Raw genomic sequence first — 14,871 nt, 5'->3', positions numbered from 1 at the left:
CTTTAACAGTTTTGAACGAAACCTTTTATGGTCGGACGCTATCTTTACACTCACTGGGAGATCATTCTCCTGTGGAAGTGAGCTTTCCCAGGAAGCAATTCTGACAGATTCGGGTGTGGCACCAGGCCATTGGGTCGGGGGGGGGGGGTGCGTACTGGCAGTGTATTTGTTTTGGGGGAGTGGGGGTTTTTTTGCTTTTTTTTTGTTTGGTTTGTTGGTTTTTTTGAGGGTGGGGTGGTGGGTTTTTTTGGAGAGGCAGCGAGCGAGAAAAGACCCCGTCCTCCGCCAGGCCACCCCGCAGGACTCCCAGGGCGGCAGCCGCCGCTGCTCCCGGGCTCCGCTCCGCCCCTCGCCTCAGCACCGCCCCGGCCCAGCCCCGTGGCGGCCCCGCGCCCACTGTCGCCTGCCCGGCGCGGGCCACCGCTCGCAGGGGAGCCCAGGGGAGATCGCTGCTGCCACCCAAGCTACCCTGCTCCTCCCGCCAAGGCCACACCGGGGAGCCAGAGGCCTGCGGCAGTCGGGACAAGTCACTACCTTTCCAGAGGGCTCCGAGGAGGGCAGAAGCTTAAGCTCGCTGCCCCCACAGCGCGGTAACGGTCGCACCCTCCTCTCCTCTCAAGCTTGGGGCCTCCCTCCGCCACGGCGCTACCACGTCTCGGAGCGCGGAGGCGCTGCACAGGCATGGCAAGGCACCGAAACTCTCCGACGAGGCCAAGGCGAATGGCGGCAGCAGCCCCGCTCGGGCAGCGAGGCGGGCGGCCTGTCAGTGCCCTTCGCACCTGTCACCTCACCCGTAACCTGCCACCCTCGCGGCAGCGGCGGGCTTACCGCTTGCTTTTCTGATTGGCTGCAGGTGTTCTCCTGCCGCTTCCTCGCTCGCTTTTGATTGGCTGAAACGCTCCTACTGCCCAGGTAACGGTTCCCGGCCTATGATTGGTCGCTGGTGGGCGGGATCCTTTTGGAGATTGGCTCCAGGTGAGTCGGAGCATGCTATTGGCTGACAGGTAGTGTAGGTGGTGTTCTATTGGCTGCGAGCGCTAACCTTCTTAGTCCGCCATGTTCGGTGCTGTGGCGCCGTTGCTACTAGAGCTGGCGGGCGAGGGGTGGTGAGGCGGCTCGGTGGCTGAGGGGGGAACCGGCGGCTTCCGCCTCTGCGCGCTGCCTTCCCCGCCGAACGCTGCTGTCGTTCTTCTCCGGGGACCCGCCAGCAGGGAGGGCGGCGGGCAGTCGAAGTCCGATTCTAAACTTCTTCGCGGGACTTTGAGCAACTTCAGGCCGTGGAGGTGTAGCTCAGCACGCGGGCCCGGGGCAGGGAGCGTCCCCTCAGGTCTGGGGTGTCCGCTGCTCTCTGAGGGGTCGCCAAGTAGGCGGGAAGCGGGACCTGTGGGGCCTCGGTCTCTGGGGTGGGACCTCGCTCAGTCGGAGCAGGTAGGAGGAAGGGGCAGTTCCAGAGGCGAAGTCCCGCAGGGTGGGGAGGCCGGGAAGGGCGCGCTCAGCCCGCTGTCCCCACCGTCCCGGCACGGAGCGCGGCAGCAGGCAACGAAGTACCGGTGCGACCTTGTCGCCTCCTTACCGCTCCCCACTGGCGTTGTTTCTCTGGACAGGAAGGGGCTGCGTGTTCCTCCTAACCCCACGGGAGAGGGAAGGTCGGGAGGGGAATTCTGGAGTCTCTCTCTGGTACCTGTGGCCCTGCTTTCCCCAGACAGTGGCATTAGGGAGCTCTCCGAATATGTGTATAAGGAAGGTGGTAGTGATTTTGAATCAACAGGATGTTTTTCAGTCTCCAGTCATAAAGGTAATGTAAGTTGTCCCTTAGAGTTCCTCTTCTGTTTTTCTTGCGTAAATTTGTCACCAACATTAACTGTTGGCAGTCTTCCATGTATATAAAAACTATTCTGAATTACAATACTCTCTAGAAGAGAAGAGCCAGAAGCTGTGTTGATGAGTAAGTAAAGATTTCTCTGAAGTAAACATCCTCAAACTCTTGGGATATTTCTGTGAAACTGAATTGTACAGGGTATTTTTAACTGATACTTGATTTCTGTGTGGGTCAGTGGTCCTGTGAACTTTCCTTTTGATTTTTTACTGTTCTATGTAAAGCTATTTGTGTTTATAAAATTTGGCACAACTCATTTGTTTAGTAGAGTGTGTGTATATTCATCTGTATTCTGGTTTTCTCTCTATGCAGCTGGATTGAAAATCATCTGGAGGAGAAACGCACATTTAGCATATGAAGCTGTTCACTTCAGAATTAAATGAGTTATATGTCTTGAATGAATTTATTTTTATATATTTATAACTTCATTTAGCCTGTTAAATACAGACCATGCCTAGCAGAATGGGCTCAAAAATTGATTTGAACAAAGACTTCATCAGAGTAAAAACACACTATAGTGGGTAAGTCAGTATGTTCTCTCCTTTGTATTGTGTCCTGTCTAATTTTGAAACATACTGAGCAGGAGTTCATAGTCTGACCTAGTGATAGAGTAACCAGGGCGTTGGTGGTTTTGTAATTGTCAGATCAGGCAGGTAAACTTCTGGGCCATTAAAATACCATTCAGACTCACCTGCACCATGCTGATTGTGGAAAACGGTTGATAGTTTATTCTACTCTTGGATTGGCTGGAAATGTGCAAAACAAGCATATACTTATTCTGGGTTGGTAGGTTATTGATTTCTGTTTTGTTAGAAGTGTTTGTGGCTGCAGACAGGTATAGATCCATCTCTTGCATCCGGGTGCAGTTATTACATTTTCTATCTACTTTTATTATAAAGATATGATAAATCTTACATAATGAAGTAAGTTACAAGTTACTGCTGAAATTAGTAGGAGACTATGAAGAACAGGTTGCCACTTACAGATGTCAGTTTGTGACTGTGTGCCCCCAGGACAAAACATGTAATGGTGAATATGAGTCCTTTTCCAGTGAGGATTTTTAGATACTATTTTAACTTACAGCACTTTCTGTCTTGGAAAATTGGAGGAGGTGTTTCTTTGTGGATAGATACGTAAGTCTTGAAATAAGTGGGTGCCATTGGTTTTGTTGGGTTTCATTTATTTTATAGAAATCTTAGGAGGGATTATTATTGGCATTACTTGGGTAAATATGAAAAATGAGGGAATTTTACTTAGATTGCAAGTTAGCAGTAAGTGTAGATGAACTTGTGCAAGCTGCTTGAAGACTCAGTTACAAGTGATTAAAACGAAATAAATCAAACTCACACTCTTAGTATTTATTCACAACAGGAAAACAGAAAGTAAACTCTTACATAGCTTGCCTTTTAAATTTTTGATAGCTGGTTCCCCTGCTCCCATACCAGTAATTTGACTACTGCAGCTTGAAGGGCAATGAGATGTTAACGCAGCTGCTTCAGTTATCTTCACAATGCTTATTTTTGCAGCTCTGATTCAAGACAATAATAAGAAAGTCATGATCCTTTATGACTTTGGTCAATTGTCAGTAGTCAGGAAGATTTTGACTTCACCATGAAATTTGTTTATTCAGACATGTTTAACCGAATTGATTTGCTTGTTGCTTTGGTCTCTCCTGTCTTCCTCCAAGCCCTAACTTTAAGTCATTTGAAGAGTTAAATATTTGGCCCAAGTAAATCCTTAGACTTGAAGTATTTAGATAGAACTTACTGCCACTTAATAAGTGACCTCAGCCATCTTTTCTGATGTTTTACTGTTAAATAAGTAAACATTGCTGCTACTGTGGTTGTTCTTACACTGAGGTGTAGAAAAATGTTATTTTGAATTAAATATAATGTAATTATGAAAGTCATTCCACCAAATTCTATTGAAAACAAAATGCTTTCCTGTTAAACTTATCTACCTGGTCAGTGCCAAGTAGTTTGAGATCCTGAGTTTAGAATTCTAGAGCAATTGTATTAATTTGGTAAATGCCAGTTTTCTCATAAATTAGTATAGAAATGTATTTGTTTTTACTTTAGCTGGCTTCAGTTTCTAGCCTTTAGTGGTGAGAATTCATGTCAAAACTTATGTCTTAAATACCGACACTTGCTGCTTGAAGTAATAATTACAAGAAATCCATGTACGGAAGTAAGTGGGACTGCATCCGGTGGTTCATTGTTTCTGCTGCTCAGTAATTTCTGAAATGTGTTCGTAATGGTTAATGCAGATCAATTGGGTTTTGTTACTATTAATCTGCATTATGGTTTTGTTTTGGTTATTTAATAGATGCATGTAAACTGCTTTATGAACTCCGGGTGAAAGATGTGTACCATGTATTTGCCATCGCTAATAATTATTTTCTGCTCCATAGTTTTGTCCTGCACCTCTGAAATGTTATACATAGGCTTAGGTTGAAGAGCATCTGAATTTCAAATACATGTGTGATGTACTACTGAGATGCATGGATATGCATGCTTCTCTGAAACAGCAATAGGAGAGCTGCCTTAGCTCTGTAAAGGAAGGTGATATAGACACAAATAGAACTTACTGTAAACAATTTGGGATAGCTTGCTGGTAAATAGTGTTTATATAAAGTGAAAGGAGTAAAACTTGACTGCACAGGAATATGATAATACTTGTGTTGCTCTTAGAGTTCATGTGTAATTATTATGTTTTACAATAAACTACTGTAGTTTCTCCTGCAACACTATATTCAGTAATTTGCATTTGCTGTGAAGTCTCTTTTCTTTCAATTGTTCAGTTTTGGTATATCACTGGAGTTCTCGCACTGTGATGTTAGCTTGTTTAATGCTATTATCACTTGAGAGGGATCAACTAATCTGTCAATTTACAAAACGAGTTCCAAATTCAGTGAATTTTGGCTTTGCTCTACTGCTCAAATACTGTAAGAGCTGACTATTTTTGGCATTATAGACTGTGTAACTGATTAACTTGGTATTGCCGTTAAAGTACTACACTCATCTTTTGAACAAATTTGACAAACTACAGGAACTTGTTTATGCTGGACAACTTCAGAATTAAGGATGAGTTCACTCAGGTAGCTGCTAAAAAATAAAATAATAATACAATATATCATTTTGAAATCCCAGTTAAAATCTAAGCATGAGGAAGTTCTAAAACATCTGAATGTTGAGTCTATCTCTGTGGAGTCCTAGTATCTCAGGTATTTGTGTTTCTGGGTGTGACAAAGTTCCTAACATAGCATAGTATAAATAACTGCATAAGTAGATTGCAAAAGAAAGAAAACTTGTGTAATTCTTATTTCATTATTTCAGTTCCTTAGTTTATCTGGTTTATACCTCATTACTTGAAATCAGTTCGTTTAAATAGATGCAGTATTGTTTGCTATGTGTTACCCTGGTTCTAAATGGTGACACATTTAATCTATCCATGTGAATAATTCTCTTGCTGTAGCTGCTCATACATAACTTACTGGTCATTAGTTCTTCATACTACTTTGTAGTGTCCAGTTTCAGATAACTAACAAAGTGTCCTGTGGGTTTCTTCAGTGTTAAACACTGAATTATTTCCATTTATCTGTACCCCAGTTGCATAATGTAGCTATACAGACATTAAGATTAAATACAGTAAAGCTCAAAAGAACATGGATATCATTGAGATGATAATTTGAATAAATCTCATTAATGTTTGCATCTGTGATAGGTGCTATTTAGCATATTCCAGCTGTGCTATTTTGTCCAATATGGAATTTATTAATGTACATGTAGAATGGCAGTGCTGTCTGTTATAATAATATTAACAGTTTAAGGCTGATTAGTATTTGTCAGCTTTAGTTGGAGTTTGTAGTGTGCATAGTAGAGCATTGTCTTACTGTGTTGTTCCAGTTTTTAATAGTATTTAGATACTTGTGAAAGCATGATTGTCCATCGTTACCACAGATCTATAGCTCCTTGATTCCATGAGTAGCTTCTGGTGGTAGTGCATTAATGAGCCGCATTTGTTAGTGACCTTGTCTTTGTGCAAGACATTGCACCAGACCTCAAACACTGCTTTGAGAACTGGTTTGGTCTCTTACTTTTGTAAGTGCATAAAATAGAACTTTTTTGAGAGGGAGATGTTCTTAAATTCAGCCTCACCTGACAGCTCTCAGTGTTGTACAATAATATGGTTTTACAAGTTGGCAGTTAGTGTATGTATTTCTTTTTCCATTGTTATTGTGAAGAATTATTTAGTTGCTGTTCTTTGAGAAATCTACAAATTGTAGATTAAAGGCACACTTGAAAAGGTAGCAGGGCTTTTAATCTCAATATGAAACTTAGTACAGTTCTTTAATAGTTTTAGAGCTTTGCTTACTGTAATTTTCTCAGCAAAGGCAAAATGCAAAGTTATTTGTGTGTTTCATTTAAAATCCATAGAATTTAAGATTTTTGGTTCAGTGTAGTACCTTTCAGCTTCTGGTTGAAAGACATAAGTAGACAAAATACGTAGTATGACATAGTTTTCCTATTTTCATACTGTGTGACAAGTCATTTTAGAAAACATCTCACTCATGTTGAGGAACTTCTGGTATATTTACTATATTAAACCAAGAGCAGAAAGAATTACATATGCCAGTAGACATTAACTATGAAACTGTTTCCTAATTATCCCCTAGAAGGTTTTGAAAGCACTGAGATGACTTAGGTACATCTCTTTCTTCCTGAACTTGTTTAATCAGTTGATTTCCTTGAGTCTGTCATTTGAAAAATACCTAGAAAACAGGAGGTCTAGTTTGTATCCTTAGATTTGTTTTGCATAATCTTCTTTATTTTTGTCCTGCTTTGGCAGTACTTTGTGGGCTTTCATTGTAGCAAGAGTTATTCTCACAAATGCCTGAGCATACTGTATGGTTTACATTAGCAGAGTTCAATATTGGGTTCATGTTCTCAAAACACTATAAAGGTAGAGAACCAGAATGCAGAATATGAGTAAGATTTTATCTGAATTTTCTTGTAATGATATCTTTTGAGAATTCACCTAATCAAAGCTTTTTTCCTAACTATGTAGCAGATGTGAGGAAAAACCCCTACATTTTAAAAGGATTTTACAGTAATTAAGATTCCATCTATCTCCTGGTGGAAGAAGTACTGGGATAAAATTTTAAGTCTTACAAAATCTTACTTTTTTTTTTTAACATCACTTCAAACACTGATAGTTATGAGAAGGGCACTTGACTCACCCAGGTAAACATGCATTAAAGATACATCATTAACACAGTTAATTCCTCCATACTAAGGTATTTTTAAAAAGTTAAACATTGAGAAGTAGTCTTAGTGGCTTTTGGCAACTAATTTATGTTAGTGGGAGCATTTTATATGAGGAATGCTGATTCAGTAAATACGATTTTGCAGCTTGGAGTCCACAGATGGAATTGTTGGAATATGCAGGCTAATGCAGATATTTTCTGACCAAAGCTTGTGATTTCATCTCATGCAGGGACATTTTGATAACAAACTTGGATGCATCAATGAGCTATGATGAACTTTGTGATGAAGTGCATGAGATGTGTAATTTACAACAGGAACAGCCAATTACCCTCAAGTGGATTGATGATGAAGGTATTGTACTCAAATACTACTTAGGCATTCTTGGGTTTATTGTTCAGTGTGGTACAAAGAAGGGGCATTGAGGAAACCAGTATAAACAAATTTTGTATTGTGGAGTTACTTTTCATTTCTAAATATCAAAGTACATAACCTTGTTTTATAAAGCAGGGCTCAGAAATGAGTCTCAAAATGTCAAGGCTGTACTGCATTTGAATTCACTTCTGTAGAAGTGAAGGCTTTGTAGAATTTTAATATTTTACTATTCTGTACTTCTATGCTGAATGCAAAGTTTGTTTTAATTTCAGACTTTCATGGGCCTATTTTGTACCCCTCAAAATTCTCAATTTCAAATTTTTGACAAGATCACTTTTTGATGTTTTTAACCCTGTCAGCTTCCAAAATGTCATAGGCGTTTGTCTTCTGAATTGTGATTTGTCTCTTGAATGAATGTGTTTCTGAGAAGCGATGCAATTGTAATATGAGAAGTCTGTTTTTAACTCTTCTAGGATTTTTGTATTTTGTGCAGGTTAGGTGCTAAGAATTCCAGTAATAATTGATTTTCTTTTTCTATGGTGGCTGTCCCTGGCAACTGCATGGTTGTCACTGATTGTGGTGTTGATTATATTAATGGCTAACATACCCTGTTCAAGAACTAGAGGGTAAATGTCTATATTTAAAGGAGCATTCTACAAAATTGCTTGTTAATACCCAAACATGAAATAAAGGTGACTTGAATTTGGTTTTGTGTTTTTCCACTTGACTGATACTTCAGAGAACCATTTTTCAAAGATAATAGGCACTAAATAAAAAACTAACTCGACATAAGATTTTTCCCTATTGTGGTAGGGGGGAAAAATGCCCAGTGTACCTAAAGTCATGTCCAGAAAAAGAAAATGGGGTGTGTGTGTACGTATGTGGGAAAAATAATGTAAACTTTTATTTTAATAGAATGTGGAGTTGATAAAATCCTGTAAAAAATGATTTGTTGTGAAAGTCTCTGCTTATGCTGTTCCTGCAGGAAAGGCTGATATTGCCAGATGTCATTGTTCTAAGTTATATTCAGATGTAACACAGTTTATCATTATTCTTGCACAAATGGTTGTATGTGAGAAACTTACTTTTCCTTACCCTTCGCATAGGCTCTGAATACTGGCATGATGTGAGATGGGTTTGTATATATCTGCTGCAAAATACGGTAGTTCTCTGCAGCCTTAAGTTAGAGCCTTCTGGTTGTTGTAAGTAGTAGTGAATGGAGGTACTTGACACTGAGGGCCTTTGCTACTTTTTTTGCTTCCTTTTGGAATGTACGTGTATATTTATGATTTAACGGGAGTGTAGTGCATCTGTTAATCATGATGGGCAGAACTCTTGACAAGTAGGTTGAGAACAGCTACCATGCAATTATACAACTGCACGGGTGCTCGGTTATTTTCCTGTTGCACCTTACCAAAGTCGTGGTCTGCAGCAGAACTCCTGGAACTGAATGCGGAAAGATGAAAAAAAATACTAAACTGGTTTGGCTAATGTTTGTAACTATGTTCTTTTCAATAATAGTCTATACTTCTCTCTTAGCTGAGTAGTGTCATTTGATGGGTGAATGGAATTTCAAAATAATGATTGAGGAAGGAGGTAGCTTGTACTCAAAGATTCAGTCCTCTTAAGATACCAAGGAGTAGTATCAATTACTTGAAAATTTTACTCTTTATTGTCTGATTACCAAGGCAGAGGCAACTGTACTAACTTCAGTTTTCTAACCCTCAGTTTCATGGCAGTCTAATAAAAGGTAACCTGATCAGAAGTGTATGGAGAATTACATTGCATGTGCTTAGCTATTTGAACTGCATGACTGCTAATAAAAGGAAGATGATTGTAGGAAAGAACCAACCCAAAAACCAGTTAACAGTAATGTCTTAAAATCCTCCACCTCGGAACTCATGAGGCTTTCTTATCTGTTGCATTGGCTTTCTGAGGTTTACTTAAAAGAAATTTGGTAGTTGCAGTTCTAATAACATTTTCTTCTAGTCTTGGTTAAATACATACCTGAACAACCCTTTTTTAATTCCCAATTCTAAGTTGTTAAGTTTCAACCAATGTGCTGGTTTGGCTGCCCTCAATCCTCACATGTTTTACGAGGTATCCTATTTCTGCATATGAGTGAATGTTTCCACTTAGTGCCATGTGTAATTTAAGTTCCTTTGACTGCACAATCAGATGTTCTTTGAACTAACTTCAAGCAAACAATTGCTGATGGCTTAATGAGTAAAGAAAACCTGCCAAAGAGCTGGAGAAAATGAATTTTCTGTTGGGTTTTTTTAGTGTTTCTCTGTTTTTGACAAGATCAAAAATGTTTGCACTATGAATAACTCATAATAAAATCCCATGAACATGTAAGGAATACAAATTGTTGCTTTGCAGTACAAATAATTTTGTCTTTCATGTTGCATTATTGCAGCATTTATAGATCATCAAGAGCAGTGGCCTTCAAAGAGGGGTAGATGTACCTGGGGTGTATCTTTTTAAAAAATAAGATTTTTTTTAAAATAAGCTTTTTCTTGATTTTTAATATATGGATTGACACTGGTGTCATCACTTGGTACATACGGTGGGCAAGGTGTGCTGCAGGAAGAGTGGGTATTTGACAAAGTTGCAGGGATTGAGAGTGACACCCTCACTCATTTGCTCTATTCCAGTGCATTGTGACGTACTGCAGTTTACGTGTGTCTGGTTAAGTGGATTTATGGATTAATCACCTAGTTTTAACTAAAATAACCCTCACAAGGTAATGCTAATAATGTGAGCACAAGCAGACAACAAGAAAATGGTGGAGCTGATGTCTCTGCTACTCTTAAGTGTGAACTGTCAGCCTTGCTACAGGATAAAATGAACTATCTAATTGGATCTGACAAGAAGTCAGTAAAAAAGATTCAGAATTACCAAGAACAGTATTTGAAATATGTATTTACATACACTATTTTTAATGATGAACCCCACCCTAAGTGTATGTTGTGTTTTGAAGTAATAGCTAATGATAGTATGAAGCCATCATGATTGGAAGACATTTGAAAACTAAGTATCCAGAACAAGACAAACTCTACCTCTTTTTTTTTCACTGATGTTTTAATTCTTGTGATACCAAATTTAGTACTTTACAAAACTTTACTGAACTTCATGTTAGATTTTTAGAAGCCAGTTTTGAGGCTTCTTACTTAATAGCAGAAGACAAAAAGCCACATGCCATTGGGGAAACACTTGTTCTTCCTCTCATGGTAAAAATGGCTGGAATAATGTACAGAAAACAAGATGGGGGCAAACTGAAATGCATTCCTTTTGTCAGAAAGTACTGTTGGAAGATGCATAGAAGATATTGCTGAAGGTTTGAAGAAGTAAGTATTAAACTGTGCAGAGCGGGAAGTTTGCTGTATGGTTGGATGAAAGCGCAGAGGTTTCTAGCATGTTTCAACTTACAGTATTTGCTAGATTCTGTTTCAATAATGAGATATGTGAAGATGTATTTTTTGTGAGTTGCTGAAGGCAAGAAAGATGTACTGGAAAAGATACAACCTCAACACAGTAAATGACTTTAATAAAAACAATGTGTTTTGGAAAAACCGTGTAAGTCTCCACTGACAGACTGATTTGACTGGAATGAAAAAGGATTCTGGGGTAAGGTTACAGAGAGAGCACTGCACATGAAACTTATCCACTGCATCATTCGTAGGCAAGCTATTGCAGCAAAGGAATTGGAAGCACGCAGAGTGCTACAGGATGTCATCAGTGTGATTAATTTTATAAACCCAAGAGCTTTAGCTAGTACAGTGTTTATAATACTTTGTACTAAGTTGGAGGATGACCACAAAACTTTTGTACCTAGCAGAGGTTAGGTGGTTATCTTGCAGCAAAGTGCTTAAGAGTTGTTAAAATGGAAGATGAGTTAGAATTTTTCTTTTACAAAAACATAAGTGTTCCAAATACATGGATACTAGCTGTGTTAATAAGTGGCTGTCAGTAGTATGCTACCTAGCAGTTATTTTCTAAAAATCTAATCCTAATGACTGACAAAGTAACTGCTTTTGTAAAGGAACCTGTGTGATATGGAGAGAGCATTTTGAAAATGGCTATTTGGAGATATTTCTGTTGTTCCATCTGTACACTTAAACTTGGAAACAGTTTTCTAACTTGTTAAAAACTGTTCCAAACAGGTTCAGTGGGTTTTGAACCCTTTTGTTAAACTAACACTTTCAGATAAGTTTGCAAGAAAAGCTGATTGACATCGGAGATGATGTAAATTTACTAACCGAATGCCACAAAATCTTTGCATAAATGGTGGATGGGATTGAAGAATGAGTATTATGATTTAGTAAGCACAGCCAATGATGCCTTCTTTCATTTGGATCTATGTATCTTTGGGGTATCTTTTTTAGCTATGACACCATTAAAATCAAGTATTGAAGTAAACTGAGCTTAGAACCAGATCTCTGAATTGCTGTGTCATAAAATGTTAAACCAAGATTTTTCAAAAGTCATGAAGCATGTTCAGTCACGTAGCTCTCACTAAAAATATTTTGAATTTTTTAATATTTTGAGGTAAGTTTTTTGTAACACTAATAAAGGTATTTAAAATTTTTTATGTTTATCTCATCCTTTTAACTTTCCTATTTTTATGTATGTTTTAGTAATATATACTTTATAAAGTATATATGTTGGGGGTTGTGGCTTAAACCCAGCTGGTAACTAAGCACCACATAGTTGCTTATTCACTCTCCCCCAGCAGGACAGGGGAGAGAATCAGGAGAATAAAAGTGAGAACTCATAGGTTAAGATAAAGACAGTTTAATAGGTAAAACAAAAGTTGTGCACACAAGCAAAACAAAACAAGGAATTCATTCACTGCTTCCCACGGGCAGGCAGGTGTTCAGTCATCTTCAGGAAAGCACGGCTCCATCATGCATTACAGTTACTTGGGAAGACAAATGCCATCGCTCTGAGCATGTCCTCTCTTTCCTTCTTCCCCCAGCTCTTTATTGCCGAGCATGACATCATTGGTATGGAATATCCCTTTGGTCATGGGGGTCAGCTGTCCTGGCTGCATCCACTCCCAACCTTTTGTGCACCTCTAGACTCCTTGGTTGCAGGATGGAGAGGCAGAAAAGGCCTTGATGCTGTGTAAGCATTGCTCAGCAGTAACAAAAACATCCCTGTGTTACCTACATGGTTTTCAGCATAAATCCAAAGCATAACTCTGTAGTAGCTACTATGAAGAAAGTTAATGGTATCCCAGCCAAAATCAGAAGAGGGATTTGTATTAAAAATTTTTAATGATGGGCTGTGCTGTCAAAAAAGTTTGGAGGCAACTGATCTAGAGGTTATGATGGGCTACTAAAACAGCGCTTCTGTTTACCAGAGATGTATTCCTGTATTATTTTCAATTCAGAAGTTTAAGTAAAAATGTCCTCACTTAAACTGACTAGGATTTATACCTTGGAAAGGTCTTCTAAAATACAGGTATCAGTAATGGGGTCTTGTGGCTTAGCTCCCAGTTCTCCCATGCAGCTTTTCCAGTGCTTTGTTTCTTTGGCACCAACAAATTCAGGGGTTTTTTTTATGGAACATCACCAATGTGTCATATTACTACTTGCAAATCATATAGAAGTCTGTTCCGTTAGCTGAGAATCTTTGAGCTGTCTTTCCTTCAGAGCTTCAGAGAAATGGAGTTCTTTATTTTCACTGCTTAAAAGCTAATATCTATACCACAGGTAGTTTTCAGTCTTCCTGTTTGTACTAGTTAATAATGTTTTTGGGGTACTCATATGACTGAATACTTGCATACCTGCATATTTTCTTAATATAAAGCTAATGGTGTAGGTCACAGAGAAATGGTAATAAGGTGTGGCTAAGGCATTGTACTTGAGCCCAGGCCTTAGTGTCTGGTAATGGTTGTGTCTTCATTTATTTTATTCTTTTCCCTGTTAATTTCATCCAGAATTATATCTTGTAGTTTGGGGTGTGTGGGTTTTTCTGTTTTACTTATTTTAGTAGTTAAGCTCTTCAGAATATACTTTAAATTGCAGCTGGCATGTTGCCTGTTTGTGAACTTTTAAAAGCTTGGTTTGTTGAATCTGCTACTAAAGGATGTGGATACAGAAGACAGTCATAGAAACTAAGGCTTGATACATCTTTTTCTGAGAGGCGCTTGTTTGTAGCTAGGCAGGTTTTATGATTTTTTTTTCTTCTGTTTTCTTCTAAGTTAAAAGAAGAAAACATGAACTTATTTTCCTCAAAACATATAAGCAAACCAAACCAGAAAGCCTGGAGACTTTTAGAGAGAAATTAATTCTACGTTAATTGTATTTCTACATCACTGTAGGCATATTTTTATTCCATCCGTAATCTTAATCTGTGTATCTTATTTTTTTACACTTTGTAATCATAGATTGTTTTTCTATCAGTCTAGCAAAAGAGAATCAATTAGAATCTATGTGTATGTTCATAACTTCTAATGGTTCTGCAGTCAGTGAAGTTAGGGTAGTAAGACAGTGGGTCTTTAACAGTAAATTAATTTTGAATTGAACTTAAATTTTCAGGTTACTAGGAATTGATCATGGGTTTTTTTCTGTCATGTGTTAAAGATCTTTAAGCATATCTATTCACTTTGTATTTTGTTGTCTCCTTGCAAACCACTGTAGTCTATTTCTATCTACTCAGTTTTGATAAAATTGGAAGGAAAAATTTTTTTGTTGTATATATTTATTGGCTGTGATCAAAATGCCAGTTTAATATCAGATGATTGAAAGAAAAGCAATCCTGGAGGCTGGTACATTTCTTACTGACTAATTGAAATTCTCCAGTTAATTCTTCAGTCATAAATTTGTGTACGTATTGCTTTTTTGTTAGGTGACCCATGTACTATCTCATCTCAGATGGAACTGGAAGAAGCCTTCCGTTTGTATTGTCAAAACAGAGATGAAGGGCTGATTATTCATGGCAAGTATTACACAGCTCAAGAGCCTCTATGCATTTGTTGATAATCCTAGCAGCTTCTTAAATGTGAGATTGGAACCACTCCTTTGCCCATCAAATAACATTCTTCTTTGTCTAGATGGTGCCCTATAGTTTGATGATGTAAGAAGGAAGGGTTCTTCTGGGGGTGGAGCCCAAAGCTGAAGCTATACAGTAGACTTTGAGGGGGCTTAAAGTTCTAAACTGCGCGGATTTGTTAATGCTGTAGTGAAGTATAAGATCTTACCAGTACAGACCCAATTTGATTACGTTATTTCTCATGCAGAATTATTTAAAGGCTTCCAGAAACTGTCTCTGTGTAAATATATTCAAGAACCAATGAAAAAGTATTACTGAGAATATTTTACCTTAAAAATCTAATGTTTTTCTTTT

At 38.6% G+C, this 14,871-nt stretch overlaps 1 protein-coding gene across 6 annotated transcripts in view; it reads left to right on the top strand.

The window, feature by feature from the left end:
- The first annotated feature begins 204 nt into the window (after window positions 1–204).
- The window catches only part of PRKCZ (protein kinase C zeta), a 71,424-nt gene continuing 56,757 nt past the window's right edge, over window positions 205–14,871 (top strand). Inside the window, exons 1-4 of one of the 6 annotated variants that reach the window (XM_075773242.1) lie at window positions 205–912; window positions 2,189–2,397; window positions 7,373–7,494; window positions 14,374–14,463. In XM_075773242.1, coding sequence (XP_075629357.1) covers window positions 2,327–2,397; window positions 7,373–7,494; window positions 14,374–14,463 — 283 coding nt within the window. In that variant the 5' untranslated portion in view covers window positions 205–912; window positions 2,189–2,326. Of the gene's footprint in view, window positions 976–1,039; window positions 2,398–7,372; window positions 7,495–14,373; window positions 14,464–14,871 lie in introns of those variants that run through there. The other 5 variants (XM_075773239.1, XM_075773241.1, XM_075773240.1 and 2 more) reach the window with 5 other exon arrangements.

This window comes from Balearica regulorum, chromosome 21 (genome assembly GCF_011004875.1).
Source record: "Balearica regulorum gibbericeps isolate bBalReg1 chromosome 21, bBalReg1.pri, whole genome shotgun sequence".
Taxonomy (NCBI): Eukaryota; Metazoa; Chordata; class Aves; order Gruiformes; family Gruidae; genus Balearica; species Balearica regulorum.
The sequence above is the reverse complement of the archived record's forward strand: the minus strand, read 5'-3'. Positions and strand labels throughout refer to the sequence as shown.